A 25,883-nucleotide genomic window follows, 5' to 3' on the forward strand; every position below is an offset into this window, starting at 1 on the left:
TGTTTACCTCAGCTCAATTCCTGGATGTGGATAAAACAAACGACATGGACTTTCTCACAGACGGGGCTTCTTGCTGTTCCCTTGACAAACACCATGCTCAGCGAGTATGATCCTGAAACCCAGGGGAAAGGAAACAACTGCAAAGGGCAAGAAGGAAACAGGTCATTTGCCAAGGGATAGCATGAAAACACACTTCTCCTTTGGGCCAGAGCCTCAAAATCTTCCCAGGCTTCCCCCTCCCTCTAAACCACCATTTTCATACGACCATCACAGCAAACTCAAGTGAGACTGGGGCAGGGCATAGCATTATTTTCAAGAAGCTGCTCCACAAGGTGTTATTTATTGTCTTAATGCTTAACAATGACAGCCAGCTCATGGCCTGACCTGGTTAGCTCTTGACCAGACACAGCTGCCATGAAGGAGCCTGAACACCTGGTGCACCTACTGGCAAAGCCCCAGAGGCAGCAAGGACAGATGAGCTCTGCGGGCTTTTTTCATTCACGTATCATCCTTAGAGCTGTTATTAATTGCATTACACTTATAATAATTTCTTCCGATGCAAGGAGCTCTGCAGATATTCAGTTTAGCCTGGGCAGAGCTGCTGTAGTAAATGTGGACATATTAGCACGCCCTTGTGGATTTGGTTCTTGCAGTCAGCATCTCTGGTGCCTAGTAATGTTCAAGCTTGCATAACCTAGGCTGAACACCTGGTTGCAGCACTCTTAACTAACCTCCCTCTTGCTCGTGGGCTTCTGCCCCAAAAGGCATCTAACAGAGGACAAAGGGACACTCAGCCTGGCTTTCCTCTACCCCTCGCCCACTTTTTAGCAACATGGTGCCTTCAGGACCTCCACTGCTGTGCTAGATCTGGCCACCTTGACTGACAGGGTCAGAAGTTGTGCGGGCAGAAGGACAGATCCACACATGCACATGGCAGATCATGATGGATGCTTCATTTCTTTATAAAAGCAGGAGAAAAGCAGAAGTCTTCCTGGCAATTCAGTGGATGTGAAAAATGCACTCAATAGCATTACTGGCATGATTTTCAAGTTGCTGTTAAAATTCCACTTACATTATGCTACCTCCAAACTCAGTCGTCTGTGTTTGGAGCAATACATTAAACTTGTCTTTTAGCTGCTGCCTGCCAAGGGGAAATGGAGGTTTTGACATTTGACCCATAAGGAAGGATGTGTGGCATTTGGGGCTACCCAAATAAGGATTTTAGTCGGATGCTAAAATAAGCTGCGTTTTTAACAGTTAACTATTTTGACGCTGTTTTCATATGGTGGGAGTTCAAAGTGGAGTCCCTGACTAGGTGAATGAGGCAGCCCCAGCCCTGCAAGTTCAAGTTTGCCTGGGGCTACATTCTTTGTACAGCTATCTTTCCATTTGGAAAGATTATCTTGCACTGGCACAGACTAAAAAAACACATTTGTTTTAAGAAAAAAGCGAGTTTCCAAAGCAGAACTCAATATTTAGCAGTGGGTTCAGAGGCACATCCCACTGAATTAGTACAAATACCCCACTACAAAATAAAACAATACTACAAAAACCTGACTGAACTGCACTGGCAAAAGGGGAAAAAAAAATCCTGTAACGGGTCAGCTTTGAACAATGGCTCAAGAGCATTTTTTCAGAGTGGAACAAGTTTTATTCCTAGGACCTTCTCTCCATTAGCAGTTCTTCAGCTATTCTCATACCTCAGGCCAAGAGAGTTTAGGACAGTTGCTGGCATCACTCAGATCTGCCCTGCTCCACCTCCTAGCACAAGTTCCCACCTTGCAGCAGCACTGTCGCCCTGCTGCACCTTGATCTGAGAAAACCATTGCCTTGTTTCCTGGGGCTAGCTTTCTGAAGGATTAGCTCCTGAACCAGCCTACTCTGACACAAGGTGACAGCTAAACCCAGCAGAAGGAAGGGAGAGGGATGGTGCACTGAGAGCTGGACAAGACCACACAAGCCCCTGATGGCAGTTCATGATGGTCAAAGTAGAAGGCAGCATCTCCACCCTCCAGCTGAGACTTGGAGAGGTTATGAGACCCCAATGGTACCTGAAACACCTCTCAATGCACATTGGATCTCCAGGACTCATTTGGTCCTGGGCCACCCCAAACCTGCCTGATGAGAAGATGGCTACTGGGGAGTGGGACATTGTCTGCCAGGACACAAACTGCTAACATGATGTACAGACAGTCCTTGCTGCTCTGTGTGTCCCAGTGGACCTCAGGCACATCATTTAGTCCATCTGCAAAACAGCGTGCCGATGTCGCTGAGGTGCTGAGAGAATAAACACACTCCAGGCTGGCATGAACTCTGTGCGAGCTTCAACGCACAATAACAACCTTCTGTCCCCAGTTCAGGCGGTTCCAGTCAGCAGTACGTAAAGTTTGTTAAGCAATGACCTGAAATAAACTGTAAAAGAGTGTGGTCCGGTGGCACTGAAACTATTTCAGAGGCCCTGATCCCTGGAGGTGCTGAGCCTTCGTCTCGCTCCCATCATCGGTGGGAGTTCGTGCACTCACCTCCCTGGGGGTTCTCAGCCTGATTTCCACAGACTGCTGCTATTTTGTTCCAACATTCCCAACATCTTCAAAATACTCAAAGCCTCTTGTGCAATGAGCAACATCCCTTGCTTCCTAGCTACGTGGTGGTTTATGTTACTTTCCGCCTACAACCATTTCAGGATTGGCTTTGCAGACCTAAGTAGAAGACTAAACAATGCTGGAGCCACAGCAGGAGAATTTGCAGAGTTTTATTCCTTGTTTCATTTGGGCAATCCTTCTGCCTCTCATCAGGGACAAAAAAACTTGCCAGCCTCTTAATTTAGGAATAGCATGAGCTCTGCATTCCAGCCCTGAATCAGCCAAAGGAGCCTTTTCAAACTGTAAAGGGGAAAAAGGGCAAATACCTTTAAGCACTTAAAAAAATAAAAAGCCTCAACACCTGCCTTTTGCAGGCAAAAACCTGCTCTCAGGGTACTCATGAAACTAGCTTGACATCAGCATTTGAAAGGGAATTCCAATCCCTGCTCTTCGAGTGCCAGACTGCTTTCCTTGTCACTGCTTTAAAAGAAAAGCAAACCCTCGTATATGTTTTGCAGGCACGCTGCAAAGGGAAGCAAGGATGTGAGTCTGAGCAGAGGAGTATCAAGCGAAGCTGGCAAATTCACATCTTGGTTTTGGTTGTAGGTTTGTTTTGGTTTTTTTGTTTGTTTTGGGTTTTTTGTTTTGTTTCCTTTGTTTGTTTGTTTTTCCTAATGGCTACAACAACCTGTTAAAAGTTTTGTAATCTGAAGAGAGCAAACCCTTTTCTGGATGTCCAAGCTCCTCTGCCAAGATATGCTTGACTGTGAATATTCCAGCTGCATGTTTCACATAACGTTGGTTAAGGATGTGCCAGTTATTTTATTATTCACCCCTGTGGACATCACAGAGTACCACGTACAATTAAGTGTCCTTAAACTGTGCTATTTGCCTGTGTTTGTGTTAAACAGAGATAGCAGAGATAGGGTCAAGTAAATCACATGCATTGTAAAGGAATAAGGATAATAAAATCAAGCAAAATAACCCAGTAAAGTAACATAAAAATTCTGAAATAAAGTCCATAAAAGAAAAAAATTTCAGCATTAACTCAGAAAATCACTTCTCAACCCATCACTGCAATACTCTCCCCCCTGCCCCCCCCCAACTTCTTGTAAAAGCATAAGCCAGGAAGTCAGCACCAGATTCCTTAAATCTAAATGCCCTTGGCTTCTTCTGGAGAGTGTAAAACTCACTCCCTTGACACTCATATTCTGTAGTCAAGCAAGATTTCACATCAACGTGTTCTCCAGACTCCCGGCTCTCTACAGCCTTTCACAGCTGGGCAAAAGAGGGGGGACAGGCGGGGGCATAGGAGCAGGGACTGCAGGAGTCACAGCCTGGCTACAGGAAGGCAGCAGCCTGCAAGGTGCAAAAGTTTTCCCTGCTGCCAGTGTTTCTTCGCCCCCCACTCCACATGTCTCGCCACGAGCAGAGCAATGTCCACCGGTACCTGCAGCAGCATCTGCTTGTACCTGGAGCGGTGTCTTCCAGTACCTGGAGGAGCATGTGCCGGTACCCAAAGCAGTGTGGGCAGGTACCCGGCTGCACGCCTGTCCTCCAGGGGAGCAAAGCTGAGAGGTACAGCCCAGGTCAGCAGTGCTTTTAAATAAAGCCTCAGCAAGAGGGAAGGGAGGGAATTCTAAGTCGTGCTGCTGAACTAGTTAGGCAAACAGGGTCAGAGACCCAGTCACAGACAGAGGGGCAAAACCAGCAAGGAGGCATGAGTCAAGTAGGGGTGATTTCAAAGGAGAAAATGCTGGTTTCTACTCCCAGACTCGATTCGGAAATTTTCAACATCCCACGGAAAGGAAAGAGCTTGCAGCTGATCACAAGGGACAGGAGGCATTATTAAAACCAAGCTCTGCTGTATCGGCATCCCCAGGAGCCTCCCACAGCAATCGCAGCAACAGGTCAGGAGCCTGTTGGCGCCCCCCGTACTCGGGGCTGTGTCCTCGGGGGACGCTCCTTTTTCCCTGGCATCCAGTGCCTGAGCCGGGGGGAGCCAGAGGGGGCCAGGACCCCCACGGCAGCTGCTACCCCAGCTCCAAGATGGGCTCTGCTGGGAAAGCGGCCGTAGGGAAGGGGCTCCCCACACAGCAGGCACCCGCAGCCCACCAGCTAGCCCCCTTCCCAGGCAGTACATACATAGTCCTCCCACAAGGCCTCTCCCGTATCGTTGGGGCAGCCGTCACCCTCCAGGGTGCTTTTACTCCCCCACTAAACCCAAACCTGCACTTCCACCTCCTTCTGCTCCTCGAAGGGCTCCTCCTCAGTTGTATCTCCCAAAACTTCACACTTATCTGCCCCCATGGGTTTTCTTCTCTAGAGGACCCCAACCTCCACTCTGACCCCATAAGGCAATCTCCATATCCCCCCACACACACTGGACCCCACCCTTGGGGTTCCTGCCCCATGCCAAGCAAAACTCACGCTTTACCCCCGGGGACAGCAGCACCCTCAAAATCTCCTTTTTTCCCCACACTCCCAGGGATGCAATCCTCCCCCCGCCACTCCTTTCTGCCCTCTTTGTCCCACGCTGCACTCTCTCCCGCATGGATCCCCCTTCCCTGCCCTCCAGAGGGGTCCCTCTGCCCTGGGAGAATCCCGTTTAGGACACTCTTTAGGATCCCTTTGTCCCCTGGACGTGCCGGTGCCCCGCTGCCCCGCCACTGCCCTCCAAGCCCGCCCGGTGCTCGGTATCCCGTGTCCGGCGCTCAGGTCCGTAGTGCCCGGTGCGCAGTGCACAATGCACTGTCCCCAGCATCCGAAGCCCGGCGCACAGTGCCCTGCACCTGGTGGCAGACGCCCGGTCCCGGTGCGCGGCACCCGGTCTCTAGCATGCAGCGCTGGGCTCTCGGTGCCCCGTCCCCGGTGCACGGCTCTTCGTGCGCCGTGCCTGACCTGCGGTCCCCGGTGCCGGCTGCGCGCGGTGCGCGGTGCCGGGCGCTGCTCACCTGCCGGGCGCTCGGCGCTGGCGCCGTACTCGGCCGTGTCGCGGCGGCGGGCGCAGGTGCCCTGCCCCTGCACCAGGGCTTGGAGGGGCAGCTCGGCGCCGGGGTCGGGGTAGCAGCGCAAGCCGGCGGCGCAGCGCGGCGTGTAGACGCCGCACGCCTCGGCCTCCAGGCGGGCGCACACCGGGCAGCAGCCGCAGCCCGGCTCTCGCACCAGCTCGGGGCAGGGCGGGCGGGCGGCCGGGGGGCAGGCGGCCAGGCGCTCCGCCGTGCACGGAGGGCAGCGGAACAGCACCTCGGGCAGCGCCGGCCCCGCCAGCGCCAGCGCCGCCGCCGCCGCCGCCACCAGCAGCCGCGGCCAGGCGGCCCGCGCCGCGCCGCCGCGACCGACCCCGCCGAGCGCCATGGCGGGACTGACGGGCGGCGGGGCCGGCAGGTGGACACGCCGCTCGGCCCCCCGGCGGCGCGGCGCGGTGCGGAGAGGAGCGGAGCCGAGCGGCACAGCACGGCACGGCACGGCACAGCGCGGAGCGGGGCCGGGCGCGCCGCGGCGCCGCCGGGTCCTAGAGCCGCCTCCACGCCCGCCCCCCCCACGTTGTGGTCGGGGCTGCCCCGGAGTGGGGAGGTGGGGCTGCCCCAAAGGGAAGAGGGGTTCAGCCCCCGAGGGGGTCAGAAGCTGCCCCAGAGGAGGTTGGGATGGCCCAGAGGGGAGATGGGGGGTTTGACCAACATGGAGTGAGAGCCTGCCGCAGTGGGAGTCAGGTTCTACCACACGGGTTATCGGAGTCTGCCCCGCTGGGAGAAGTGGGGCCAAACCCAGAGGGAAGCGAGGTCTGCCCCACAGGGGGAACTGGGGCCTGCCCCACAGAGACACCTAATACAGGGAAGGATGGAAATGCTGCCCCACAGGGATACCCAGTGCTGGAAGTGATCTCCACACTGGGTGATCTCCACACCCCCATAGAGAGGCAAGAAACCCCCACCCACCCTTACCCTGCTGCCCCAGAGACTCCAGGCCAGGCACCAGGAGCCACATTTCAGGTCAGGTCCCACCATGGGGATGAGGGGGCAAAACCTGAGCTCAGGGGCAGTCCCACCATCCAGCCCTCCACCAAACACTGGGCCTGGGACCACGCTGCCTCCATGGGAACAGGACCCTGAGGTCAGGTGAGCCCCCTTGGAGACACAGGGCTTCATGCCCGTAGGACTGCCCACATCTCCCACCTGGCTCCCCACAGGGCATTTATACCCCCAAACCAAAGCCATGTGCAGCAGGCTCAGCGCCTTTCCTGTGGCACTGCCCTGCAAGGGTGCCCGAAAGCCAGGGTACAACCTGGGGTGCAGGGACAGAGGTCTCTGGGCTTTGGGGTTTTCAGCTGAAATCACACTCCTCTCCCTGCTGTCTGACTGTCACAGGCTACATAGAGGAATTTAAGTACAAGGGGTATTACATAGAGGTGATTTTTTTTTTCACTAATAAAAAATAATAACAACAAAGCCAAGGGAATGTAACCGAGCTAATGAAGCTGGAAAACTTGGTTAGTATCGTTGTGGGATTGTATGGTTAAAGTCAAGCACTGAGGCAGTCTGAGTTCCCTCACCCACAGGAATATCAGCTTTGGGGCACTATAACATTTGCTGCTGTAGTTTTTTTTGTTGTTTTGGTTTGAGATTGTTCGTTTGTTTGGTTTTTTCAAATAAAGAAAAATGCAAAATGCTGCTGTTGATATCTCGTGCAGCACAACTTTAAGCTCAGGATTACTCATGGCCCTGGAGTTATACAACAATATGTTTGTTTGTGGGATCGATGAGCCCAGGGTAGGATGACGGTCTGCAGTGTTCAGCATGATCTGTGAAATCCCACCAAGCACCTGGTCCCATCTTGGTTCCCATGTCTTCCCAGGCAATAACTTGGATTTTAGAGAGATTTAATCAAGCATGGTCCCTTTCTCTGGCTGCCTCTCATGCTGCAGATACTTCATAGTGAAAGAGCTGCCCATTTGCTTTACCATTTACCACTGTTTGTTTGCACCTCGCTCAAGCTGCGCGGTGATTTGACCCATCCTTGTTTCACTCCTGGAGGAATCTAGCTAGTTTTGGGGTCCCTTTGGCAGCAGCACTCGCTGCTGCTTGCAGCACTCATTGCTCTGAGTGTAGGGGACACCAAAACTCGAAGCCAACAAAATGTTTCCCTGAAATGAGAAGCAAATTACTAAGGTATGTTTATTCCACTTCATGTTAAAAAATCTTCTTTTGTATTACAGAATTTCAGCCTGAGTGACTTAAGAAAGTCCTCTCAAGAAGACCAAAAAAAAAAAAAAGAAGTAGAAAAAAGCCCATTACAGACTTTGCATTTGTTACTCACATAAATCACAGAGTGGGTAAAAACGGGATGCACAGCTCTGCACACAAGCAACCCCTCAAAAGCCTCCCTTTAAAACAGATTTGCCAGCAGATGTTCAATAGAAAATGGAGCAAATTATTTTCACCGCACACTCATGGCTTCTCGGGGATGGAGGGAAGGAGGCTCTTCGTACCTTTTTTATGATCTGCCATTGACTTCACTAATGACTCACATTTGGTTCCAATGAGATATTTTCATATGACTAATGAATCTATATTTGGAAGCATAAGAGGGTTTGGCTAATTATCTGTTGCAGTCAGTTAAATATTCCAAGTATTCAAAGTAGGTTTTCTTCCAGTGGCAAATGTTATGCCCCCATAGTCTGTCTTCTGCTGGTGCTTTAAAAGCAGCCCAGCACTTTGACTCGTACCAAGCTGACATCTGGTCTTTTGCGTGTGTAAGCACAAGAGATGGCCTGAACTTAATTATACAGCGAACCAATCCTGCATTTTTTAGGTGGCCAATAGGTCATTCCCCAAGGGACAATTTAAACTCTATTTTTCAACACGCACTTGATGCTTGCAGTGGCCCATTTTGCTGAGGGCATTTACTGAGGTGCCATTAATAACTCCTGGCAGGGGCAAATTCCTTATGAGCACCGTTGTGTAGGCTGCTTGTGCACAAACCATTTTTCCACAGGGAGGGCTCGAAACCTGATGAGAGAAGGGAGAGAAGAGGGGGAGGGAAGGGGCTCTGTCGGCTCAGCTGCCTGAATTGCAAGAGGACATTAAACATAATGATCCTGGAGGGAAAGAAACCGTACGCAGCTCAGATGTGGGAACGAGCCAGGATTTCCTGTGCATATGCCTCTTTAGTAGGTGCTCGGGCTGTTCTTCTTTTATCGCCGTCATTTTCTTTGTCCGCCACCGAAGCAATAACGCCGGTGCAGATACAAAGGATCAGATGTTCCCCCTGCCCTGGCTGCTGCAGCCTTCGGCTGAGAGACCTCTCTGTGCCACTCTCCAACTCCAGCAGAACAATAAAGAAGATTTTACAGCTGTTGTGGGGATGGGAGGAGGTGGGGAGTCAAAGGGAAAACAGCTTGAGTGCCCGTGGCCAGCCATAATTTCTCCAGTGGGTCTTTGCTGACAGTTTTAGGATTAACAAGTGAGCTCTGTTCCCAAGCATTTACCCCTCTGGATAAGCTGGTCTGTTTGTTCTCAAGGGTTTATTTTACCCTACAAAATATGGCATTGCCAAACAGATGTAGGCTTGTTCCTAGAAAGGCAAGTTAAAGCTGAAGCTGCATCTCACAGAGGCTTTAGCTCTTGGAATTGTTTGGAAATGCTACAGTATTGCTCTGACCCTTTTCAGGGCAGTTTTTTCCCACAGACGTGCTGCTTGATTCTTTTATGGCTCTGTCCTTTGTCAAGGATGAATTAGGAAAAATAAACTCGCAAACAAAAAGTGGAGGCCCAGCACAGAGATCCTCTTGCTCCCAATGATTAAGAAGTATTTTACAGCTCCGAGTGTGAGGGGGAGAAAACAATGTGTCCTCCTGCGTTTTTCTTTCCCTCATTTTTAGCTCAGTGGGTAATAGGGAGGTGGAGGAAGGAAAAAAAAAAGGGGGGGGTGGGGGTAGAAGAATAAACAAATAATCTTATTTTTAAAGGCCTCCTTTTCAATAGACTGACACAAAATGCTTTATGATGAGTGCTGGACAAAGCCTCCTGTGTCCCAGAGCTGGCATGGTGAGGGGCAGGTGATGAGGAAGGGAAGGCTGCAAGGAGGAAGGCTACAAGGATGCATGCTGGGCCTGATGTGAGTATTTGGTGGGCAGCATCCTGCTTTCTCACTGCAGATTTGGCAAACTTTGGCCATAGTAAAAGTTTGCAAAGTTTCTGAGACCTGGGAATCGCCACCAACTCACAGCAAAGTGCATCAGGGTGGGACAGCAAGGAGTGTGCTGTCCCTCATCCCCATCCATCCCCCCAGAGGTAGCAGGGGAACGTGCCCAAGGTCAGGGTGAGTCGGTAGGGGGAGCAGAAGGAGCTCTGCCCTGATCCCTGTCCTCTATCAAAATAGACATAAAACCAAATTATGGAGATGCCAAGTCTCTTCACAAGATGTGTGCATTCGTGGTCTCGGGTCATGCCCTGTCCTGCAGACAGCAAGTTTTTCCCCTCAGCAGCAGGTCAAGCACACTGCTGGAGCTTGGGGGGAAATCCCACCTCACACACAAACCCAGCTCCTCTTCCCTGTACTGGCATTTGGGAAATGGTTCCCTGTCCCCTCACTACACACCCCCTAGGACAGTAGGTCCCCAATACTCCAGCCCCACGCTGCCTTATCCCCTGGCCACAGAAGCGAGAGTGAAACTTCACCTGCCTTCAGACACCCCAATTCAGCAGCTTTGCCCACTGAATTGAGGTGGTGGGACTGAGCTGAGCAGGGCACTGCTCAGGGAGGCACTGTGAGACCCTCTTGATCCAGCCTGCCCACAGTACCAGCTGCTTCCCAAGGCAATCACACCAAAAGTAGCAAGCTTTCAAGGAAATAAAAGAATGGCCCAGAAATAAGTTGTTTCTATTGACACTATGCTAGTATCACCTCTTTTTCCTCCTCAGGGTTAGGTGCCCAGCGGCTTAGGGCAAACCTTACCTGCTGCCAGGGCAGGCATGAGAGAGCAAAGTTTAAGTGGTGCAAGATCAGATTTTGCCCATCCACCAGACTCGGTCGGCAGAAAGGGTTGAACGTGGAAGTGGGAACAGTTCTCTGAAATAAAGCTCAGGTTCTCAGACTCCGAGCGCTCGCTGTGTTCCTGCAGGAGGCAGGGGCAGAGCTGTAGCTCTGGGTTGTTGCAGGCTCTCCCCAGCACGGCCGCTGCCTGTCCCTGCCCTCCAGCCTTCACTCCTCATGGTGACTGTTTTATTTGCCCTGCGGTTACACCTCAGCCTCCTGTTCTTCTTCCCCCACACGAACATTTCATGCTTCCCTCAGCACTTGCTCTCTGGAGCTTGGTCAGCTCCAGTGCGAGTGGCACAGGAACCCTCCCGAGGTCCTCTGGCTCTGATCCCCTCCCTCATTTCTGCTGCCCCACAGGTCACGCTCAGAGGTAGGTCTGAACCTGCCTGACACCTCAGGCCTCTCTCTCCATCCTCAGATTGTTTTCCCCAGGTGCATCATCCTGGCCAGAGTTCAGATGTCAACAGAAGGGTCAATTATAGGCCACTTTCTTTACATTTACCCTATCTGAGATGTTTTTAGAGCAGCCCTAAATGCATTATCTATGAGCCTGATCCAGTAATTGCAAATGCTTTGGAGTGGAGTCCAAGCTACTTTGTTTAGGTTTCTGCAGCACTGATTAGAGATTAGCAGTGCTAAAACCACCCATTTAGCTGGAAGGCATGAAGCAGTGGTGGTTTTCACATGCCTGCCCACCTCCCAGGCACTGATGCTCTTTGGTCAGGGTGCAGGGGAAGGATGCAGGGTTCCACCAATTTGTCTGGTCTGCAGTTGCCATACATAGCAGAGATTTGTGGATTTGGACACTACAGTAGCCAAACTCCTTGCTGATCCCTAAGCAGCCCTCAAAAATGCCTTCATTAGTCTCAAGTGTACAAAGGAGTTTGAAATCAAGCAGCTGACCTGGAGGAGGTGGTGCAAAAAGTGTTAAATATTGACCTAGGCCGGCCAGCCACAGTGACTTAGCTTATAGGAATGATAAAACAAGAGCCGAGAGGATTTGTGTGGAGAACGTCCTTGACTTCAGCAGGTACTGGGGTTAATTGCTGTTGGAAGAGGACCCAGCAAGGACAAAGGAGATGTAGCTGAGGAAAGGGAAGGAAAAACTTTATCTCAATCCAAGGTAGCAGCAGATCTTTGCAGAGATATTTATACTTTAAACAAATCTCTGTTTGAAGTGGGCCTTGGGTGACTAAAGGACCTGGTACTATCCACAGCTTCTGTATTACAGTTTCCCAGTCGCAGTCTTCAGGATATGAGCAGAAGGTGACCTCTTTGCAAAGACCCTAAAAATTCAGCACCTTCTCAGACCTCACAAAGTCCCAGCCCTAACCTGTCAAGCGCAGGGATTAATACTCTCTTGGTTTGGTGGCCAACAGCCCTAGCTTCTTACTCGAGGACCTGCCTCTCTGGCCAAGACCTTCCCTCTCTGGGACACTCACCCATAATTTCCCTTCAATGGTAGGAGAGCTCCCGCAAACTCTCGAGCCTGGGCGTGAAAGCCACCACATTGCTTACACCTACTGAGTCTCCTGATATACTCCCTCGTTTCCATGGGGATTTAGATTCCCAGATAAAAGTTAAACTGAAAATCAAATCCCTTTGTTTCAGCAAGCCCAGATGCTAGAGTGTCCAGCTCCTTGGAGAGGGCTGAAACAGCCTCCCAGCCCAGTGACACACTGAGAATAGGAATCGGGTAGGATGTCCCTGACAAATATGAGAATCTAAACCTTTGACATTTACATTGACAGGCTTTCTCTCGGTATCTGGTACCCCTTGAGCAGGGCAGTAGGATGAAAGCATTTCAAAGCACACGTAGATGCTTAAGAATTTTATTAGCAGCATCAGCCAACATTTCCACTTGCTTTGTATTTGCTGTTGGAAAAGTAATAACAGCTTTGGAGAACCTACTCAGGAGAGAAAACAGCACTTTCTGAGGCACCACACTGTGATACTGCTTTGAGTAACAACATTGCATGCAGGAATGGAGTGGAAAGGGGCTGCAGCCCCAGGAGGAGCAGGGAGTGCTTACATGAGTCCATGGAAAGTGCTTGGATGGAACAGGATGAAGGAAAGTGTGGTGTGACTACATATGAAGAACAGACTCCAGCTGCCGGTCTCTAGCTGCCTGTGTCAAAGCCTCCTAGAGGAAGTAACTTTATTTGTCTCATGGGACAAATAAAACAAGTACTGGAAAAAATACAGGGAACAGTCTTGTGTTGGCAGGGGACAAGAGAGACCATTCAGATCTTAACTCAGAGCACAGAGCTCTCTTAGGGCAAGAGAAGTATTTGAAGGTGCACCCATATTTACCCCTAACACAAAGGAAACCCCAGGCCTCTGCACTCTCCTGGCTGTTGAGGAACAGGAGCTACTCCAGGACTAGGGAGCACGCACTGCTGTGCTGCCTTTGACCCCTACCAACTCCTATAACAAGAATTTCCCCAGTCCCATTCCTCCAGTCCTGTGTCTGCACCTCTCTTGGGTCTGACTCATTTCTGGAGATGTGGCCAAGGAGAGAGAGATAAACCCAAGAGCTGAGGGGACAGAGGATCTTGCAGAAACAGGTCCTCACCCACATCTCCCCTGGTCTCAGACAAGCTCTGTTCCACCTCACAGGGCATCCTGTGGCAACACCAGCTCTGTCTTTCTGCCTCCAGACACAGCCCCTTGCCCTCCTCCGCAACAGCAGAGGAGAAAGACTGAGGAACCAACCCTGTAAAAAAGTGGCTACAGATGAACATCTCTGTTGACAATCACAGCCATTTGATCAATAACGGTACAGTAGAAAAACACAGGGCCTCGACTCAGAATATTTAATCACATGCTTTAAAGCATGCTACCTGTGTCAAGGAAGGTGTGGGAGGAGGTGATCCGGATGATCTGTCTCCAGGGTAATGTGGTGAGCCCCTCTGCACCACTGCTGAGACAGCCAGGCAGCCTGGCGAGCAGGTTTCTCCTTGCACAAGAGGTTGCTGTGGATTTCTCCTTGCACTCCCACAGCAGTGAGTCTCTGCATTTCTTCAGCATGTCCTTATGTACCAGCCTGTGAACACAAGCAGTGACATGACATGCAGCTCACCAGCAAGACAACGTCTGGAACTTTCTGCCTGAGTGTCACTGCTCGTTTCTGGCTTGCCCCTCACTGATGCCTGGAACACAGAAGGAGCTGGAGTAACAAGCTCTCCCCTTCCTTGCTGACACAAACACCCTGCCAAAGAAAACGCATGATGAAAGTAACAAGGATAGGCCACCACTCTCCAAGGCTGTATATTCCTTCCACCCCAAGAAAATGTCCCCTGGTGGCCTCACAAACCAGTCCCTCCCGGGGCCCCACACCACAAGCAAACCAACACTGCAAAGCAGAGGGTTGGGCTAGAGACCTCCAGAGGTCCCATTCAGAGCTGGAAAAAGTTGCTCAGGGCTTGTCCCCATCCAGTTTTGAATACCTTTAGGGATGAAGATCCCACAGACTAAACCACTCTCCCTGTGAACCTTTTTTTTTTTTGGTCAAGACAGAACTTCCCTCGCAGCAACTTGTGCCTTTTGCTTCTTGTCCTTTTGTGGTGCCCCTCTGAGGAAAGACTTGCTCCATCCTCTCTGAATCCTATATTTGGAGAGCCAAATAGAGCAATTAGCTCTTGCCATGTCTTCTCCAGGTTGAACAAACTCAGCCCACAGCCTCTCCTCATCAATTTCCATCATCACATGCCAATTATTAACCAGACCTTTTATTAAAGATTCTGGTGTATCGACAGTAAAGCATGATTTTAGCTTTATAGCTCTGTGTCTGTTTCCAAGGATATTTTACTGGCCTGTTGTACAAAACTACTTAAACCTTAAAATGAAGTCATCTCTGCTGCAGAGCACAGCTTGCTAATTAACCTTTGACAAAAAACCCTACAGCTAAGGTCTCAAAGCATGAGCAGCAACGTGGCTTAATGAAAGGGCAGAGAGCTTTTAGAAAGATAACAGGAGGGATTCAGATCATGGGTATGCCTGGACATCAGACCTGCATGAGCCAAGCTCTACCACATGACTTTGAAAGTAAGTGGATGTTAAAGCTGAGGACACTCGCACTCAAATAAACTAAATTTGGATTTTAAGTGCAGCCCCTCTCTGCAAAGAAGCTCTATAAAAATGTCATTATGGGGATTCCTGTTTATTGTTTCTTGCAGACTACAGATGAAACCCATCCTACCAAAAAGATGTTTTCCAGCGAGCCTTCTGCAAATGCAGGTTCTGCCCCCTCACCTACCACCTCTAAAACAAAGGATGCAAATCTACCTCCCCAAACCCTATGCAACACCCTGGCTTTGGGGATATGCACCCAGGCTGAACCTGCTAATCCACTTGCATGCTCTGTGCTGGATCCATCCTTCTCCTCCAGCACCCACCTCTCCCATGGGTCACTGTTCTGCAGGCACTGCTGGTGTGGCTGCAGGGGGGTACGAGGAGCAGTTGAGAGCAAACACAGCCCTTATCTTGAGCAATAAACCAGTTACTCACTTTTTTATCTGTCAGAACAGCTGTAAGATGGAGTAAAGCCTACTTACCTTCATTGCTGGGATTTTTCAGAGAAGCCTAAGAGAACCAGGAGCCTGTGCACTATGGGCATTCAAAGGCAAATGAGTACATTATTTCCTTCAGCATTTTTTACTTTCCCAGCCTGCAGCAAGTACAGTCCAATTCTGACCCTTGAAAGGAAGCAAGTGCACAACTAGCGCTGTTTTTATGCAGTGTCTTTTGAGAGTTGAACTACAATTTAAATCACTTTGATGATGCACACACACTAATTTCTCCTGAGAACAAAGTAGAGAGAATCCCCTCAAAAAAAGACAGAAATATCTGCTTCACTTCAAACTTGCCTTTTTTTTAATTAGCTGACTAAATCTTAAATCTTAAGCCTCAGCCAGGTCTAAGGGTGAACAGTGCACATCTCCAGAAAGAAGGGAACTCAATTAGGAAAATTCTCCTGTCCTGCAGCATGTAGGACTATATACCTGCCAGTGGAACAGTAAAGGTGACACTGTGGATGTATGAATGCACTCTAGCTGTAAAGAAGCAGCAAGCACCATGTGAGCAACATTTGTGCACACCTTGGGCAGAAATGCTCCTTGCTTGCAGCAGGCAGGCTGAAGAAATAGTAGCTCTTCCAGGGAATCAGCTTTCAAGACTTAAGTGCTTGTGCTCCAAAGTAGACCAAGAAGAAGAGGAAGATGTCTTCCAAAACAGCAGGAAAACAGACACAAGAAACAAAAAGCAGACCAAAAAAAAAAAAAAAAAAAAAACACAACAACAACAAACTTCTTGTATCTGGCCACGTTAGTAAGGCTGGAAAATAACTAAAACTTTTGAATACAAGATACCAATCAGGGCACCAATGTAGCGAAGAATGAGGTGTTACTGGCCTGGGGAAATGGCAAGATGCACCCAGGTGAAGAGGGGAAAAAGGGGCTGGACAATGTGATCTTGTCTGTTGAGAGCCCAAAACAAGCCCAGAGGATCGCTCCTGAGCCATTTGCTGGATGTGCTGCTCTGGCGTGCGCAGCGCAGGAGGGACCGCAGGGACAGGGTGGCTCTCTCTCGGCTCGCTTGCCCTCTGCTGGGTGCCAGGATCTCGGCGAGCGCAGCCCAACATTCAGAGCACCAGGGTTCAAAGCAGCTCTTTGACAGGCCAGTGCTGCATTTCTGCAGGGCTGGATGCACCGGGAACTGCAGGGGAGGGGGCAAGGGAAAGCTGAACGAGACAGAAACTGCAATAGGTATAGAAAGTGATGGAGGGTGAGTTATAAAAAAACAAATGAACAAACAAAAAAAACCATCTTCCCCTTGTCACTTGTTCTCAAGATTTGAGTGTCTGTCTTCCTGAAGGAGATTAGCACTGCTTTGTAGTGCTGTTAACACGCCTGAAAGAGCAAGAGGTAGATATCAGGAAGGTGCTGCCATCCTGCTGTTGAAGCACAACTGCCCTGCCCCACAGAGAGGAGACGGGCATGGCTGGCACTATGGGATGATGTTCAGCTTTCAGACTCCTCCAGCTGCTTAGCCACTGTGGAAATAATCCCCACCCCAATGGCTTTTGTGGACTAGCTCTACCCAGCACAGCATAAACACAAAAGATCTCCTAGTTTCTTCATCTCTTAATTTCATGGGACAGGTCAGGGCATGGAGCTGCATGGGAGCCAGCCGGGATTCTTGCATATACACACACCACAAGCAGCCCGCACATGAGCTCGCATGAGGTTTAAATCATGGTCTGTGGGAAAATGTCAGCTCTAGACAAGCTCTATACATCAACAAGATCAACAGTAGTGGTAAGCGCTGGAGAGGTTTGATAGCAAGCTCAGCATGACCCACAGGGCACCATGCTGTCTGCTCTTTTGCCTGCGTCCTCCCAGAAAGGCAGAGTCTTTCTCAGGACACCTTGCAGATCCCCCACTGCTTGGAATTCACTGGAAAACCCACCCTGGTGTGGCAGAGATAGGAGCCAACCATGCAGCTTTCCATGCCTAACACTGCTGCTTGCAAAATCACCATGGTTGCGCCCTACACCCACTTTTCTCTCACAAAACAAAGTAGATGCTCCCATTCCAGCATGGCAATAACCTCTCCCATAAGGACGAAGGATGTCACCACATGCATGTTTCCATTTTGCTAACAGTCATTACTCAAAGAAGGGCAAAAGCGCAGTGCACAGTATGAAGTGCTCGGTAAACCAGTTTACCACATTGGCCTGAACTGGCAAGAGCTGCAAGAGATCAGCCTGCCAAGTCCTTCACTGGAGTCCTTCCAAATTATCCAAACCAGCCAGAATAGTGCTGCTTGGCTGGGAAGTCGGTGGGATGGGGAGTTTGTAAGCAGCTGGACTTCCCCTGTGTCTAGACTGACTCGGGGGTTGTGCTCCGTGACTCACCCCAGGCACCTGGCAGCGGCCTCTGCCCCCGCTGCAGAACACAGACGCTGGGCTGGAGGAGGTTGTGTGCGTGATCCCAAGGAGAAGTCAGCTGGGCCTGCGTGCTGAGGTGCTTTGGGTGGGGACCAGGCAGTTTGGCTGCAACTTCTGTACCTGGCTGTGAGAGCACAGATCAACAAACCCTCTCCATCACCACTTCTGACTATGCCCTTTTCTGTATCTAACTCATGGCATCTCAGGTGACATGGCTACTCTACCCGAGCTTGTCCCTAAAATGTGACTCATCTGCTAGCCACATTTCTGCTTGCCAAGTGTAAGGCCTGAAGCCCTGCAAAAGAGGTCCAAGACTTGGTTCACATTCTCTGGGTGGATCAGAGACATTGTTCTGGTCCTGGACAGACGGCCACAGCATGAGTCCATTGACAGGTCCTTTGAACACGAGGAGGTATCTGCTTTCGAACTCATGCCTGAACTGGGAGCATGGATACCACAGCTAGCTTGTGGATGACACAGCCTAATGTGAGCTCAGAAAGTCTAGCAGGGCTGTATTTCACACTGGGACAATAAAGCCACCATCCCCTGGGACAGCAATAAACTGTCCCCAGAAGAGAATGGTTCTGCTGGTGTAACTGCGCTGGGGACTTCAGTGAGCCCAGCTAAGGCCACTCAGAAATCACATCACCCCCAACCCCTGACCTGCATAGCTCTGCGGGTAAAAGTCTGTACCATTGCTCCAGCCAGAAACATTAGACATAACAAATGTATTTTTAAAACAGGGGGGAGGGACATTTTTCAGGCCTAGGGGGTAGAGGATGTTGGCTTGAACTGCAGGAGAAAGTTCAGGGTCAAATCCTCCTGCATGCAAACTGGCCCCTCCGGCAGTGCTTGGCAGCAATGCCAAGTATCAGCTCCTATTCTAACATCTCCCATACAAGCATCCTTCTCCTTTGGGCACAGACATATTTCTGAAAAAGATTAGGTTGTAAATCAGCTCTGCTCTTAGCTGGTTAAGTACTTAAGGCAAGGAGAGTCTGCAAATAATGCCTAAAAACCATGTGACAGAAAGGCAGGTTATAGTGTCTTTCTCACACCAAGGTGTGGGTGCATCAGCCCATTTTTCTCACTCAGATCCCAACAGAAGGTTTGGCTTTCATAATTCTTGTTATCAACTCTCTTCCAAGGCTGGGACAGACAGATAGACAAGAAGATCATATGTCAGTATAATGGATCACATTTAGAGCACCTCTGACTCTTTATCATGGTTTTCTTCCCACTGGAAAGCTAACCTGAAAGACTCTGGACAACTCTCAAGGGACAGTTCTCCAAGACTTCTTTCCCAACACAGATTGCCTGAAGCCTTAGTGTTTGTAGTAATTGTCCCAATCAACCAATGGGCGAGTGCCAACAGATGCTGGTTTTCTTGGGTTTTTTAAAGTATTTTACTCTCCTCCCTGTTGGAAGAGAGGCAAGTGGTTGACTGTAGGGAAGGAAGTCATGAAACCCACTCAACTCGCAATGTTTTGCTAATCTCACCCGTCTCCCTGATCCTGAGCCCAGTAGACACTGCACAAGTCAGATTTGTATGCTAAAGTAATCTCTTCAAATATGTTTAGTTCGGCATTTTGGTGAGCAGTATTTCCTGCAATGAAACCTCATATTTTAGATATGCTTCCCCCCCGATAAAATGTCCTTGTGTGTGGTGGATTAACCATTGTCCCCAGGGCATGGTGTTCCTTCATTTTTATTATGGTAAATTGTTTTCAAGAAAAATACTGCATCGGGAATTTAACTACACTACAGATGCTAAAAAATATATCTTGTATGGATCAAAGCAATCAACATCGTCATTTTTCTGCTCTACCCATTTTCAGTTCCTTGCAATGCTTAAAAAAGACTGGGGAAGGTGCATAACAGAGTTGCTGCAATTTTGTTCTGAGGACTTTTTACCTGTTCTTTCATTTGGCTAAACACTCAACAGAATATTTTTCTTGTGCCTGTCCAAAAGCAGTCCACCATTCAAGAGGTTACCCAGCTACCTGTGACTACAAAGCATTCACTTACCACTCACTGTAGGGTGCTCCTCACCACATAAGAGTCCCGTGCACTTCCCAAAGGTTTTTGGAGAGGCAGCCACCCCAGAGTGTCACTTGGCAGTCCCTTGGCAGGGCTGAGCAGAGCCCTACAATTGGAGGGTGAAGCTCTGGACATCTCATGGGAAGACACCATCAGCATGGCAATGTGCCAGAGTCAACACTAGTGCTGACCTTCAGCTGTGAGCAAGAAAATCCCATAACAGAGACCACGCCACAAACATCTGTGCTCTTGCTGTGGGCAGGTGAAATTACTGTAAGGGACTGCTAATTGGCCTCTCCTTGAAACCAGCCCAGGGCAGCAATGCCAGGGGTCAAGCAGTGCAGAGGGAGCAGTGGTTGCACTCCACAAAGTGCTCCCCATCCAGGCAGCACCACTCCTGGGGACCATGTGTTCACTGGCTGGACTTGCAATGGATCACATCCAGGCCTTCCAGATCAGCCAGGATCACACCATCTCCAACAAGGCCATTCATCCCAGGACTGCTCTCTTGGAGGACATCTGATGGGCTGAGCCACCCTGTCCTCCAGGCTGCCCACAAAGGCCCACCAGCAGCTGGCTGGTCCACAGGGAACAGATCCTTCCCTTGACAGCTCACCTTGCCCTACAGACACAGATCTCCTCCTGCTGGTGTCTGGCGATCAGAGCTGCTCCTGGTGCCAGGTTCTCCTCTGCTGCCTGGCTGTATGCTGGGACAGGCTGGCTTCACGTCCAAATTTTTCAAATATTTTGCTTTGTGGTTTTTCATGCACACTCAAGATATTTTGCAAAAGGCACCTTATAAATTGACTCAATAAATACACATAAAACACCAGGTTTAATCCTTCCTTTCACATTCTTCTTTTCATTATTAAAATGTCCCCAACCTATTGGCTCCCTCCCCACCCTGTGCTTAGGCCAGTCCAGTCCAACTTAAAATACTTTTGGCTTCTACAGGAAGACTGGAAAATTATTATTTTACTTCAAGAAAGCTTTTTTTGGACTAAAATCAGGGCTTGTAAATGGTCAAAGCAAAGAATGGCCGTAAGGACTGTCACATCAGGTGTACAAAATAACGACATCATGGCAATGTTTTCATGCCAAGAGGCCCAGGACTGTACTACAAGACCTCTCACCAGCTCTTCCTCATTGGGGCATCCTGAATGGGCTAAAGAGTACATACAAAAGAAGAACAATTTCTCAGGTATAAAGAGGCTAAAGGACACCTGGACATGGGTGGAGCAGTGTGGGTACTACAGTTTTGGAGACCAGCAGGACCTGCCTACACCAATAGTGGGATGGTCTCCCTTGTGTGGATCAAAAAGGTGTCTGACTGCAGTGAATGACTCCTAAAAGGCAGGTTCAGGCCCTCGAAAACCCAGGTCAGATGGGCACTGGTTTAGAATTAATGTTAGAGGAAGATCCATCAAACCTGCCTTGGTTTCCTTGTCACCACAGTATTTGCATCATATCCAGCACCAGGGATGCTTAGCCACCCAACAACTGTCTGCTCTCATCAGCCTCCAGCTCCCATCTTCTTCTTGCAGCTCAGCTCTACTCAGCACTGATGGACCACCTACAGGCTCTCTGTGCATTAAAGAAGGGGATAAGCCAACAAGGAGAAGGAGGAAAGGTCAAATTGTGATGATAGCAGTTTAGCCTGCACTGGCCCATGCTCTGCACCTCATAGGTTTCCTCGAGCAGCTGAGAGATGGAGACAGTGAAGTACTGAAAGGGCGTTTTGTACATCGCCAGGTAGTACCTGAGCATTCAAGATTTCCCCTGCCACTAAGTGACAGAGCCTCATCTGAAAAACGAGATTTAAGCTTCTTTACCTGCATCACAGCCATGGGGCATAGTGGGGGACTCATGCCATCCATAGGGATAAAGGGGCACCCTCATCAGGGCTCTGGGTGACAAGCCCCAGAAGAAAATAATCATGCTCTTTAAAAAGCACAAAATTCCTAAATAGGGTCTCATCACCCAAGAGGTCAGAGGAGCTGAGACCACACCAGCCCAGATTTTGTTCTGGGAGCCCTAACCCTGTGGTTTAACTTTCTTAAGATTCCTTTAAGGATCACAATGTTCTGGACAAGAGACCTTTGGGGACCTCTTGGGTAAACGTGGGCATTTCTTGTACTCATTACCAGCCTCTGGCTGCATTAATACCTTAGCTATTTCATCAGAGGCCTCTCATGCCTCTTAATATGTCTTTTGGACTCATTTCAGCCCGCAAGCCTTGCAGTTCCACAGTTTTGCTGAACAGCTTTGTCCTTTTTCAGAAGGAGCTGAGCACTGTGGTCTGGAGGTTAAAGCCCTGGAGGCCTGTGCATGGGACAGCTGGCCTCCACCCCTGGCTCACTACAGCCTGGGCACCTCTTTCACCCTTTCCTTCCCTTTGAGTCCAACAAAGAAAACCCGGCAGCAGCAGAGTGACCTGGCCCATGGTGTTCATGGGAGTGGGAATTACCTGTGCACCGGCGCATTTGTGTGCATCTAATGTTCTCACTTCTTCACTGATAACCCAAAGTATCATGGCAGCAGTGGGGCCAGGCACAATGCTGGCTCAGCCAGCTGTGTCCAACACTAGAGAAGCTTTACTGCAACACTTGAAATGCAGAGAGATCAGGCTGTTTTGTTTGATAAATGAAGAGATAAACCCGGATTTTGACGCAACTATAATTATTTAAAGATGGTCACTGTTCCAAATGGAACTTGGTCTTCAAGATCTAAAAGAGGAAAGACCTAAAAGTCCTTTTTGTGGGATTTTTCTGGAATTTTTGTTATAGTTTGGTTCAGGCATCAGGAAGAGCCTGCAAGCAGAGCCATGGCCTTCAATGCCTTCTGTGGCATGGATGCTCAGCTCCATGCAGTCCCGTTGGCTTCCCCGCTCATGTCCCAGGACAGCTGTCCTCATTCCCTTTCCCATAGAGGTGCAGAAAAACTGGAGCTCAGGTGAAACCTGGGGTTTCTTACCTCTGTGCAAATCAATCGCACTGGGGCCAAAACCCCAAAGCCTGGATCACAGAAGTTGGCAACTAAACAGGTTGAGCTGGCCAGCTTGGTCTGGCAAGGTTTTGGCACCATCACCAGTCTGTTTGAGAGAGACCTTCCAGGCAGATGGCTTTGATGCCACCTAAGCATGGAGGTTTTATTCCTCTCTAAGGCTTTTAATAGTGGTTTAATGAATGATCAGCCAAGCTGGTCAGAAAGAAAGGTTGTTAAAATGTTGTTGCTTTTCCCTGCTAAAAAGTGTCATTATCCTTGACCTCTTTTTAACATGTTTCTCAGGTTCAGGATGAAGAAACAAAAACGCCAAGGCTTTCAGCAAAGGCTTATAAATTTGTTTTAAAAGAAAACAACCTCAAAGTTGGGGTTATTTGGTCACTTTCCCATGAAAAATCTAAGAAAAAAATTCTCAGAGAGAGAGAGAGATGTGCCCTGTTGAAATGCTTAGTTTCACAAAAAGGACTGTTTTCATCAGAGAAAAACAATTCATGTAAGAAAATTAGAAGCATGTCTGATGAGATAGTTCACATAGGTTCAATAGGAGCTACTGGATCTGGCATTCCTACATTCTTACCCAGTCACACTCTTTCTGAAACTGTCAGTAAGAAACCTGCACCCTATAACCAGGTAACTAAACAAGATTGACACATCTTTGCTCTTTTCATTAGAGATAGGGATTTGTTGTCGTTCTTGAAGACCTTGATTTGCAGTATTCAACAGCAAAACAACTTACCCACCCCTTCTACTCATTAATTGCATCAATGAAAGGAATGCATTTAGTTTATATCTATCTACATCAAAAATGGTAATGAGTGACAGTTTTTAATAGGAAAATCGTATTCAGCAACAGAAGAAATGTCACGGCGCCTTCCAAGATGACAATAAATTGATAGATCTTGCAGTTTTTAAAGGAGGGATAGGGTAAATTAATTTGGATTGTTCCTCCTTGTGCCAAGTCTGAAGCTGATTCCTTGCCAAATCTACTACAGAAGTACGAATTGGTGAAGAAAAGCAATGAAAGATACAAACTTGTCATTTTTCTGTTACTCCAGATAGGATCTCAGACCACCTTCTCCAAAACAGCTGGGTCTACAGCACACACAACCTACCCAAAGAGAAATCCTTGGAGAAATTATTCTACCATGGTCCATTCAAACACCTCTTTTTCCTCAGCTCCTATCAAGGGAGCAAGCACAGGTCGCTCCTGAGCATGAGCTGCAGGTGATGACTTCAAGGACCTCACCTATGGGTAGGAGAGTGAGGAGGGAGGAACTGGAAAGGATATTAACACGACTGCAGGCCCAATGAAACCTTTCACAAGGCCAGAGATGCAGATTATGTGACTTACTGCTATCCAAAATGCACAGCAATCCTCCTGCCCCCATGTTTAAGGAAATGACCAGAGGCTGCATTAGGTAGACAATGTCTGTTTCAAAAGAACTGTCTGACCATGCTTTTACCTATCAGTAAGACCATAAGATGGCCAGATCAGTTTGCCTTTCTTCTCAGAAATGTTGTTGTGCAGGTCTGGTCACTGCAAGCAGTTCCATGCTGCTGGCTCTGGAAACTTCATCCTTTTGTGCCAGGATGAAGGAGAAGCCAGCCAGCCAAGCCAACACAAGCTTCAGTCCGGCCAGGAATGGAGCAAGAGTAGGCTGTCTTTTACCAGTGCCCTCTGCAGACACATTTGTTGGGCTGAGTTTTGGAGCTGGAAAAGAAAGTGACTGAGAACAAAAGATGGAGGGGAAGACAGGTTCAGAGATGTAACTTCAAATCTGAAAGTATGACATGAACCATTCAGCCTGTCAATGACACAATGCCAGGGTGACTTGGTTGAGGCAGTAATTATGCACGTGGAGAAGAGAACAGACAGACGGGGTCTCTTCAGGCTGACAGATTGCACCATAACACAATCCATGGTATAGTGGCAAAACTGGCTGAATTCAGCCTAGAAATAAACTTGGTAGAAAGCCTCACCCACTGGCACAACTCACCAGTGGCTAGGTTGGCTTCTTCATCTCCACTGATACTTCCCTGTAAGATCTGCTCTTGCAGTCTTGAAAATTTCTAGAACTAGGGCTGTTCAGGAGAGTGAATGATCATTGTCCCTTTCATCTTACCTGTGCCACTGCTCAGATGGCTGCTATGGACCACTTGAGATGACCAAGATGATCAGTTCATCAAAATGAACTGATGACCTACACTTCGGTGGACTCTCTGCTTCAGCACCAGGCTCCTGAACAATGCGGCATGCTGGCCAGATATTTCTCTCCTTTTGCCAAACCCATCAGCTCAGAAACCAGCCAGAAGAGACCAAAACAATCACTCAGTCTGAACTCTTGCACAAAACAGACCACAGAGCCCGCCCCAGTAATTCCTGCATGAATACACTGCAGTCCTCCAGAGCCACTTGGAATACAGGGCTTGAAACAATAGCTTCTAAAGGGCAAATCAAACTTGTAAAACAAAACAACAACCAAGAAAAAAGGTGGGGGTGAGGGCAATGAAAGTCATGATGAGTCAAGGAGCTAATTATGTGTGATAGCAGGATTTCTCTGGCTGGGGACCAGCAAGAGACACTGTCTGCATCCAGCCCCAGGGATGAGCATGACAGAGCAGTTTGCACTGCAGAGAATTACAAGTCTCCAGACAGGAGAAAGGTGAGGGAAAAGGCAGGAATCCAAGATGGCCTAACTCAGACACGCACAAGTCATTACGCTAATGTTTCTTGGCTAATTGCACACCCAGAGACATATCCCGCAAGGAAAACAGGCTGAGAAACAGCCTTATAGAATGGGCATTAAACAAACGCATTAAGTAGGGGTACAGTAATCCTTTTTCGATGCCAGCAGGGTGTGAGGCGTTTCTCATCCACAGGACCTCAGCCATTCCACCACGCTCAGCCCACGGGAATCTCACAGAAGCAAGAAACTGCAAGAAGTTACAAGCCCCCCATCACTGCTTCATGTACAAAGGCCCAGGGCAAAGAGGAAGAGATCTGGCTGATAATATGTGCGTGCTGTTAAACATATCTCCCCAGGTTTAGATTTAGCAATAACATCGTGAAATAGGAGCCAAGGAAGCAGGCTAAGTCTTCTGGGTATTGTTTGCAGCTCTGCCTGTGTTTGCTCAGTGATTCAACCCAGTGTTATTGGGTCTTTTAGAAACAGGCCATGAATCACACAGAATCACAGAACGTTAGGGGTTGGAAGGGACCTCGAAAGATCATGTAGACCAATACTGCTGCTGGAGCAGGAACATCCTCC

The 25,883-nt window shown here is 49.1% G+C and overlaps 1 protein-coding gene across 1 annotated transcript in view; it reads right to left on the bottom strand.

Moving 5' to 3' along the window:
• Nucleotides 1-5,939, bottom strand: part of IGFBP2 (insulin like growth factor binding protein 2) — a gene marked incomplete at its 5' end in the record, with an annotated part of 60,931 nt that extends 54,992 nt beyond the window's left edge. The window contains one exon of the mRNA XM_080346503.1: nucleotides 5,537-5,939. Within this exon, the coding sequence (XP_080202629.1) occupies nucleotides 5,537-5,939 (403 nt within the window). The remainder of the gene's footprint in view (nucleotides 1-5,536) is intronic.
• Between the last annotated feature and the right edge of the window lie 19,944 nt (nucleotides 5,940-25,883).

This window comes from Nesoenas mayeri (assembly GCF_963082525.1).
Source record: "Nesoenas mayeri genome assembly, chromosome: 6".
Lineage (NCBI taxonomy): Eukaryota > Metazoa > Chordata > Aves > Columbiformes > Columbidae > Nesoenas > Nesoenas mayeri.